Raw genomic sequence first — 10148 nt, 5'->3', positions numbered from 1 at the left:
CTAAAAAATACAAAAAACTAGCCGGGTGAGGTGGCGGGCGCCTGTAGTCCCAGCTACTCGGGAAGCTGAGGCAAGAGAATGGCGTGAACCTGGGAGGCGGAGCTTGCAGTGAGCTGAGATCTGGCCACTGCACTCCAGCTTGGGCAACAGAGCGAGACTCCATCTCAAAAAAAAAAAAAAAAAAAAAGGAGTCAAATCAAGATAAACTGGGGCCTGGTAAAGATGAAAGTCAGGTGGTAAAGTTTGGTCATGTTTAGCTTTTTACTGTCTTCATTAAGTTTGGTCATGTTTAGCTTTCTACTGTCTTCAACTAAGGCCAGGTGCTGTGGCTCACACCTATAATCCTAGTACTTTGGGAGGCCCAGTCAGGGGGAACACAAGGTCAGGAGATTGAGACCATCCTGGCTCACACAGTGAAATCCCGTCTCTACTAAAAATACAAAAATTAGCCAGGCGTGGGGGCATGCGCCTGTAGTCCCAGCTACTCGGGAGGCTGAGGCAGGAAAATTGCTTGAACCCAGGAGGCAGAGGTTGCAGTGAGTCGAGATCGTGTCATTGCCCTCCAGCCTGGGCGACAGAGCAAGACTGCATCTCAAAAAAAAAAAAAATCAACTAACTTTATTTACCATACTGACTGCAGCGTAAGTGATATCTCCATTCTGAATGAAATGTTGACTTGGGAGTTACGCATAACTTAGAGATTATACATTTGCCGTGTTCAGTATTGTAAAGAAATTTGCAGGTTTAGATTCTACCTTGCGTTGGTTTAGTATTTTTTGAGAAAATACTTGCTATATACTTAAGCCAAATATTTGCTTCTGATTTGTTTCCTCATTTAGCAAATTAGTTGTGGTTTGTTCTGGATTTGTGTTTGTCTTTGGATTGTATTTTAAATCCCTGAGTCTCATCGTTAAGTTGAATATAGTTGTATTTAAGTGTGTTATATCGTAGACACGGATCCCAAACTACTTTAATAGCTGTATTAACTGATATGAAATGGTAATGAAAACTTGATTTAACACCAAATTATAATAATATCTTACACATCTATTGACCTGTTGCTTTCTTCTGGGGATATAAAAATAACACTTATGGAAAGAGAAATACAGATATAGTAGTTTTGTCTTTAGAATTGCAGAGGTTCCTGAAAGTGAGAGGCTGAAAGAGGGAGAGAGAAATGAATGAGACTGAATTGTCTCATTCCTTTTGTGGTTCTTTTGTTCCCAACCTCAGAAGGAATCTGGGAGAACTTAATGAAAGTTAAGTAAGAATCAAATAAAAGTAAAATTTGGAATACCAGATTTGTGAGGGAGATTAAAGAAATTGGAATCTTATTCTGGAAGAAAGAAAGCATTGTTGAAGGTCTCTTATCCTTTGAGGATTTAAGAGGGGAAGGAGGTAAAACATTTTTTTTTGAGCATACACTATTGCCAGCACCTTTTATTACTAGGTGCTTTTTAAGTGTTTGTTTTACTTAGTGAATAAAGTGTTCCACATAAGAAAGAATAAGAGTCAACTTTTCTTGCCATTGAATGGGACTCCCTTTAGATACAATGTTAGCTTAAGAAAGACTGTGGAAACTCTTTGGGGAGTGGTGGGCAGATGGGAGGGAAATCCAGTTAGATAAGGACAGCTCTACCTAAATGCAAAAATGCATTCACAGGCTTTTTGAAGCCCTCTTTTGTCTTAGAAGCTGATTTATCTAAGATTTATTTTCTTATAGCCAATGAATTTCCCTGTTTGCCAAAGCAAGTGGCTTGGATCCTGGCCACAAGCAAGGTTTTCATGTACCCAGAGTTACTTCCAGTGTGTTCCCTGAAGGCAAAGAATCCCCAGGATAAGATCGTCTTCACCAAAGCTGAGGACAAGTAAGTGTTTACTCTGGGGGATCAAAACAGCAGAATATCCCAAGGAGAAGACATAGTTCCTTTGAGGAGTTTAGGGGAAGTAAGATTTGTATAATAAAACATGGACACAAAAGACAAAAGGAAGAGCAGTATAGATAAGCAGAGCCCTCTAGGACATGCTTGTTCTAGCAGTGCCAAATAACTGCTTTTTGGGGGAATATCACACACATTTTGAAAGCATTTTAGACCGGTCATGGTTTCTCCCACCTGTAGTCCCAACACTTTGAAAGGCCAAGGCAGGAGGCTCACTTTTATTTTATTTTATGTTATTTATTTATGTAGAGACAGGATCTTACTCTGTCATCCAGGCAATCACAGCTCACTGCAGCCTTGAACTCCTGAGATCAAGTGATCCTTGCACCTCAGCCTCCGCGGAGCAGCTGGGACCACAGGCGTGTGCCACTATACATGGCTCATTTTTGTGTGTGTGCAGATGAGGGTGTCTCTGTGTTATCCAGGCATCTTTCAATCTCCTGGACTCAAGGCATCCTCCCACCTTGGCCTCCCAAAGTGCTGGGATTATAGGCGTGAGCCACCACACCCACCAGATTATGAACATTTTTATGGCTTTTTGTGTGTATTGCCACACTGTTATCAGCATATATGTATATATGCAACCACGATTATCTATGTTGTTAGAGGGTAGTATTGGTGCCGGTTTAAGTTGTCTGACAGAGTACCTATTCATTTTGTATTAGTTTGATTAGAATCATTCTCCTTCCTTTGTATTCTCTTTGAAGTTCCTTTGTGTTGTTAGTATACAGCTCATCATGATACAGCTTATCATGATCTCACGTTTATTAATGATTTATGCCTAGTTTCTTATGTTCCCACGTAATTGTGAAGTATTTGATTTTTTTTAAATGGAGTCTCACTCTTGTCACCCAGGCTGGACTGCAGTGGTGTGATCTCGGCTCACTGCAACCTTCGCCCTCTAGGTTCAAGCAATTCTCCTGCCGAAGTAGCTGGGATTACAGGTGCCCACCACTATACCTGGCTATTTTTTGTATTTTTAGTAGAGACGGGGTTTCATCATGTTGACCAGGCTGGTCTCGAACTCCTGACCTCAAGTGATCTGCCTGCCTCGGCATCCCAAAGTGCTGGGATTACAGATGTGAGCCATTGTGCCTGGCCTTATTCTTATTCATAATGCTTAATCAGTACTCACTAAGCATCTGAAATTTTCTATTGAGTAGTCACCAACTTGTACAAGAATTAGATTTAGAAAAAGTAGATTGGCCAGGCATGGTGGCTCATACCTGTAATACCAGCACTTTGAGAGGCAGGAGGATTGGTTGAGGCCAGGAGTTTAAGATCAGCCAGGGCAACAAAGTGAGAACTGGTCTCTACAAATAAAGGAAGAAAAAAATTAGCCAGGCATGGTGGTGAACGTCTATGGTCACAGATACTCGGGAGGCTGAAGTGCGAGAATCGATTGAACCCAGGCATTCAAGGCTGCAGTGCACTGTAATCATGCCACTGCTCTCCAGCCTGGACATCAGAGCAAGACCCTGTCTGAAAAAAATGAAAAGGTAGATTGGGTCACACACCATGGCTCATGCCTGTAATCCCAGCACTTTGGGAGGCTGAGACTAGAGAATCGTTTCAGCCTAGGAAGTAGAGGCTGCAGTGGGCTGCAATTGTGCCACTGCACTCTGGCCTGGGTGACAGCGTGAGACCCTTGTCTCAAGAAAAAAATAAAAAAGAAAGAGTAGATTGTAAAATGTGTTAGTCTGGGGAGGCCCTTTAGAAGGAAGGACTGTGAAGTGAGATTTAGTGTCATTGCTCCTTTCTCAGTTTGTTAGCTTTAGGACTGAAGCATTTTGAAGGAACTGAGTTTCCTAATCCTCTAATCAGCAAGTACCTTCTAACCTGCAAAACTGCGCACCAGCTGACAGTGAGAATCAAGAACCTCAACATGAACAGAGCTCCTGACAACATCATTAAAGTGAGTGTTTCCTGCATGCACCATCCAGGCACCTCACCAATATGTACTCATTCTTTTCTCTTGTTATTCTCAAAGAAAAGAGGAAACTTCTTTTATCTAAAGCACTGACAGTATTCCACTTATATGCTTTTTTTTTTTTTTTTTTTTTTGGTCAGACAGACTCTTGCTCTGTCACTAAGGCTGGAGTAAAGTGGCGTGATCTTGGCTCACTGCAGTCTTTACCTCCCAGGTTCAAGCGATTCTCCTGCCTCAGTGTCTCTCCTGCCTTAGCATCCCAAGTAGCTTGGATTACAGGCATGCACCACCATGCCTGGCTAATTTTTGTATTTTTAGTAGAAATGAGGTTTCACCATGTTGGCCAGGCTGGTCTCAAACCTCTGACCTTAAGTGATCCACCCGCCTTGGCCTCCCAAAGTGCTGGGATTACAGGCGTGAGCCAGTGCACCCGATTTCTTCTTTTTTATTTAGATATTTATTTATGTTGTGTTTTTATTTAATTTTATTTTTATTTTTTGAGACGGAGTTTTTGCTCTTCTTGCCCAGGCTGGAGTGCAACAGCATGATCTTGGCTCACCGCAACCTCCACCTCCCAGGTTCAAGCGATTCTTCTGCCTCAGCCTTCCCAAGTAGCTGGGATTATAGGCATGCGCCACCAAGACCAGCTAATTTTGTATTTTTAGTAGAGATGGGGTTTCTCTGTGTGGGTCAGGCTGGTCTCGAACTTCTGACTCGTGATCCACCCGCCTTGGCCTCCCAAAGTGCTGGGATTACAGGCGTGAGCCAGTGCACCCGATTTCTTCTTTTTTATTTAGATATTTATTTATGTTGTGTTTTTATTTAATTTTATTTTTATTTTTTGAGACGGAGTTTTTGCTCTTCTTGCCCAGGCTGGAGTAAAGTGGCGTGATCTTGGCTCACTGCAGTCTTTACCTCCCAGGTTCAAGCGATTCTCCTGCCTCAGTGTCTCTCCTGCCTTAGCATCCCAAGTAGCTTGGATTACAGGCATGCACCACCATGCCTGGCTAATTTTTGTATTTTTAGTAGAAATGAGGTTTCACCATGTTGGCCAGGCTGGTCTCAAACCTCTGACCTTAAGTGATCCACCCGCCTTGGCCTCCCAAAGTGCTGGGATTACAGGTGTGAGCCACCGCGCCCGGCCTATTCTTTTTTTTTTTTTGAGACGGAGTCTCGCTCTGTCCCCCAGGTTGCAGTGCAGTGGCATGATCTCGGCTCACTGCAACCTCCACCTCCCGGGTTCAAGGGATTCTCCTGCCTCAGCCCCCTGAGTAGCTGGGATTACAGGTGCGTGCCACCACACCAGGCTAATTTTTGTATTTTTGTAGGGAGAGGGGTTTTGCCATGTTGGCCAGGCTGATCTTGAACTCCTGACCTTAGGTAATCTGCTCGCCTTCTAAAGGGCTGGGATTACAGGCCTGAGCCACCATGCCCAGCTTTCATTTACTCTTAAAATTGAACTTTCTCGGCCAGGCGTGGTGGCTCAAGCCTGTAATCCTAGCACTTTGGGAGGCTGAGACGGGCGGATCACGAGGTCAGGAGATCGAGACCATCCTGGCTAACACGGTGAAACCCCGTCTCTACTAAAAAAATACAAAAAAACTAGCCAGGCGATGTGGCGGGTGTCTGTAGTCCCAGTTACTCGGGAGGCTGAGACAGGAGAATGGCGTAAACCCAGGAGGCGGAGCTTGCAGTGAGCCGAGATTGGGCCACTGCACTCCAGCCTGGGCGACAGAGTGAGACTCCGTCTCAAAAAAAAAAAAAGAAAAAAAATTGAACTTTCTCAGGCTGTCTTTTTTTTCCCTTCTCTTCTAATGCCCTTCACACCATCATTTGCTTAAAATGAAGCTTTCATTTGTCCAAGGTATAGATTACGATGCTGTCTTTGCAGCTGTTGAGCAGGAACAAATCTTACATAAGATTGCTCTGAGCATCTGCTTCCTTTTCTCTCTGTGACCTAAACTGTCCCCTTCCTGGCAACCAGATAGAGATCATCAGTTAGAAAATATTGAAGAAAGATTTTACAATTATTGTAAAATCTTTAAATAGAGATTAGTTTAATTCAAAATGTACAAGTATTCAGCATATGCTATTTATATATCTGTGTTCGTGGGTGTGTATGTGGTTTTGTGTGTGTGTGTGTGTGTGTGTCTCTCTCTCGATCCACCACCCACCCCATTCACCAGCCTGACAGAGGACAGTGTTTCCAGAAGGAATGTAACTCATGCACATTTTTTTATGTTAAGTTTTATAAGAAGACCAAACAGCTGCCAGTCTTAGTAAAATGCTGTGAAGAGATCCAGCCACATCAGTGGAAGCCACCTGTAGAGAGAGAAGAACACCGGCTCCCATTCTGGTTAAAGGTACAACCCTCTTCCTCAAAGTCTGTGGGAGGCAGAAGGTCACTGAAAGTTCTGAGAGAATATCAAGGGCTTCCTTAATCTACTAATGCTTTAGTTGTAGAACTAGGACTTCAGAAATATTCCTCATTCACCTTTCTTCCCTTACTTTTCTGCCCTTCTCTGGGTGATTCTACATTTTTAAAATAATATATAAAATAATAATTTGCTAAAGGAAATTCACAGAAGTTTCTAAAGTATATAATTGGAATGTGGTCTTTGTAGATTTGATATGCAGAGAGACTTTTCTTGGAAAGATGCCTTGAGCTTGTCTAAGGTCCCTAAAACCTAGAAAGCCCTATTGTTTTTCCCAAATTCTTTTTTTGTTGTTGTTGTTTTGTTTTGTTTTTGAGACAGAGTCTTCCTCTGTCCACCGAGGCTATGGTGTGATCTCGGCTCCTCGCAACCTCTGCCTCCCAGGTTCAAATGATTCTCCTGCCTCTGCCTCCCGAGTAGCTGGGATTACAGGCACATGCCACCACACCCAGCTAATTTTTATATTTTTAGTAGAGATGGGGTTTCACCACGTTGGTCAGGCTCGTCCTGAACTCCTGACCTGAAGTGATCTGCCCACTTCAGCCTCCCAAAGTGCTGGGATTACAGGCGTGAGCCACTGTGCCAAGCTTCTTTTTCCCAAATTTTGACATATGCTGGATCAGAGTGTTCTTGTTTCCAATAGGCCAGTCTGCCGTCCATCCAGGAAGAACTGCGGCACATGGCTGATGGTGCTAGAGAGGTAGGACATGTGACTGGAACCACTGAGATCAGCTCAGATCATGGCCTAGAAAAGGACAACTTGGAGTTGGAGAGTGAAACTCGGTACCCACTGCTATTGCCTAAGGGTGTGGTCCTGAAACTGAAGCCAGTTGCCACCCGTTTCCCCAGGAAGGCTTGGAGACAGAAGCGCTCATCAGTCCTGAAACCCCTCCTTATCCAGCCCAGCCCCTCTCTCCAGCCTAGCTTCAACCCTGGGAAAACACCAGCCCGATCAACTCATTCAGAAGCCCCTCCGAGCAAAATGGTGCTCCGGATTCCTCACCTGATCCAGCCAGCCACTGTTTTACAGACAGTTCCAGGTGTCCCTCCACTGGGGGTTAGTGGAGGTGAAAGTTTTGAGTCTCCTGCAGCACTGACTGCTATGCCCCCTGAGGGCAGGACAAGCTTCCCTCTGTCTGAGTCCCAGAGTTTGCTCTCTTCTGCCCCTGTGCCCAAGGTAATGCTGCCCTCCCTTGCCCCTTCTAAGTTTCGGAAGTCATATGTGAGACGCAGACCCTCAAAGAGAAGGGGAATCAAGACCTCTCCCTGTATGAAACCTGCCCCTGTTATCCACCACCCTGCATCTGTTATCTTCACTGTTCCTGCTACCACTGTGAAGATTGTGAGCCTTGGCAGTGGCTGTAACATGATCCAGCCTGTCAATGCGGCTGTGGCCCAGAATCCCCAGACTATTCCCATTACCACCCTCTTGGTTAACCCTACTTCCTTCCCCTGTCAATTGAACCAGCCCCTTGTGGCCTCCTCTGTCTCACCCTTAATTGTTTCTGGCAATTCTGTGAATCTTCCTATACCATCCACCCCTGAAGATAAGGCCCGTGTGAATGTGGACATTGCTTGTGCTGTGGCTAATGGGGAAAATGCCTTTCAGGGCCTAACACCCAAATTAGAGCCCCAGGAACTATCTCCTCTCTCTGCTACTGTTTTCCCCAAAGTGGAACATAGCCCAGGGCCACCACCAGCAGATGCAGAGTGCCAAGAAGGATTGTCAGAGAACAGTGCCTGTCGCTGGACTGTTGTGAAAACAGAGGAGGGAAGACAAGCTCTGGAGCCGCTGCCTCAGGGCATCCAGGAGTCTCTAAACAACCCTACTGCTGGGGATTCAGAGGAAGTTGTCAAGATGGAACCTGAAGATGCTAGAGAGGAAATCAGTGGATCCCCTGAGCATGACATTTGTGATGACATCAAAGAGGAACATGCTGTGGAATTGGACACTGGTGTCCCAAGCGAGGAGTTGAACAGTGCTAGAGAGGTAAAGAAACAGACAGTCTTACAGAAGGAAGAGGAGAGGAGTCAGCCAGCTAAAACCCCTTCATCTTCTCAAGAGCATCCTGATGAAGGAACCTCAGTGACAGATGTGAACAAAGGGTCATCAAAGAATGCTTCGTCCTCGATGGATCCTGAAGTGAGACTTAGTATCCCCCCAGGGAAGCCAGAAGACTCACCCAGTGTTGATGGTCCGTCAGTGGAGACTCCAGTTGGGCCAGAAACTGGAGGAGAGAAGAATGGGCCGGAGGAAGAGGAAGAAGAGGACTTTGATGACCTCACCCAAGATGAGGAAGATGAAATGTCATCAGCTTCTGAGGAATCTGTGCTTTCTGTCCCAGAACTCCAGGTGAGAGCTGGAGAATATTCTCAAGTATTTTGTGGACTCAGTAATATGTTTCATTTATTGATATGCCACCTGCTTGCTTGCTACACTATGGATAGTCCTAAAATCATTTTTATTTATTTGTAATGCATTATGGAACATGATTGTGAAGTTGAGGTGAAATGAGATGGAAAGGATGAAATTTTACTGATTATATTAAACTGATTTACACATTAAATTGAATCACCTGACCATATTTTAAATACCTTAAAAAATTAAAAAATAGTAATTGGCTGGGCTTGGTGGCTCACGCCTGTAGTCCCAGCACTTTGGGAGGCTGAGGTGGTTGGATCACAAGGCCAGGAGTTTCAGACTGGCCTGGCCAACGTGGTGAAACCCCATCTATACTAAAAATACAAAAATTAGCCAGGCATGGTGGCGGGTGCCTGTAATCCCTGCTGCTCGGGAGGCAGAGGCAGGAGAATCGCTTGAGCCCAGGAGATGGAGGTTGCAGTGAGCCGAGATCGCATCATTGCGCTCCAGCCTGGGCAACAGAGCAAGGCTCTGTCTCAAAAAAAATAAAAAATAAAAAATAAATAGCCTGGCGCGGTGACTCACGCCTATAAATCCCAGCATTTTGGGAGGCCAAGACAGGCAGATCACCTGAGGTCGGGAGTTCAAAACCAGCCTGACCAACATGGAGAAACCCTGTCTCTCCTAAAAATACACAAGTAGCTGGGCGTGGTATCGCCTGCCTATAATCCCAGCTACTCAGGAGACCAAGGCAGGAGAATTGCTTGAACCTGGGAGGCAGAGGTTGCAGTGAGCCGAGATTGCACCATCGCACTCCAGCCTGAAAACTATCTTCAGGTTACAGAAGTTTGTAAAAGGGAACTTCTTCCCCTCTCCTGCTGTCAGGCAGAATGTCAGCTATCACTGGGATTTCTTTTTTTTGTCTTGTTTTATGTGTGTGTGTGTGTGTGTGTGTGTTTTAATTTTTTTTTGACACAGAGTCTCACTCTGTCTCCCAGATTGGAGTGCAGTGGCACAATTTCAGCTCACTGCAACCTCCGCCTCCCAGGTTCAAGTAATTCTCGTGCCTCAGCCTCCCAGATAGCTGGGATTATAGGCATATGCCACCGTATCTGACTAATTTTTCTATTTTTAGTAGAGACAGGGTTTCATCATGTTGGCGAGGCTGGTCCTGAACTCCTGGCCTCAAGTGATCCACCCACCTCGCCTTCCCAAAGTGTTGGGATTACAGGCGTGAGCCACTGTACCTGGCCCATTGCTGGGATTTCGTAACTCAGGGAATTCCCCTCTGACAGCTGTGGTGGGCTCCCCATTGTTTAACTTCAGATTACCCTGATATAGCTTTGTGCTGTTCTGCAATTCATGAGCCACTAAGAGCCATTATAAGTACTCTTTGGAGGGTTTTACAGGAAACAATGGAGAAACTGACTTGGCTGGCATCTGAAAGGCGCATGAGTCAGGAGGGTGAGTCTGAAGAAGAG

The 10148-nt window shown here is 45.1% G+C and overlaps 1 protein-coding gene across 1 annotated transcript in view; it reads left to right on the top strand.

Moving 5' to 3' along the window:
• Positions 1 to 10148, top strand: part of GON4L (gon-4-like (C. elegans)) — a 292893-nt gene that overhangs the window by 105181 nt on the left and 177564 nt on the right. The window contains exons 18-22 of the mRNA XM_011928504.1: positions 1724 to 1868; positions 3705 to 3855; positions 6117 to 6233; positions 6949 to 8658; positions 10077 to 10148. Coding sequence (XP_011783894.1) covers positions 1724 to 1868; positions 3705 to 3855; positions 6117 to 6233; positions 6949 to 8658; positions 10077 to 10148 — 2195 coding nt within the window. The remainder of the gene's footprint in view (positions 1 to 1723; positions 1869 to 3704; positions 3856 to 6116; positions 6234 to 6948; positions 8659 to 10076) is intronic.

This window comes from Colobus angolensis, unplaced genomic scaffold (assembly GCF_000951035.1).
Source record: "Colobus angolensis palliatus isolate OR3802 unplaced genomic scaffold, Cang.pa_1.0 Scaffold77, whole genome shotgun sequence".
NCBI lineage: Eukaryota > Metazoa > Chordata > Mammalia > Primates > Cercopithecidae > Colobus > Colobus angolensis.
The sequence above is the reverse complement of the archived record's forward strand: the minus strand, read 5'-3'. Positions and strand labels throughout refer to the sequence as shown.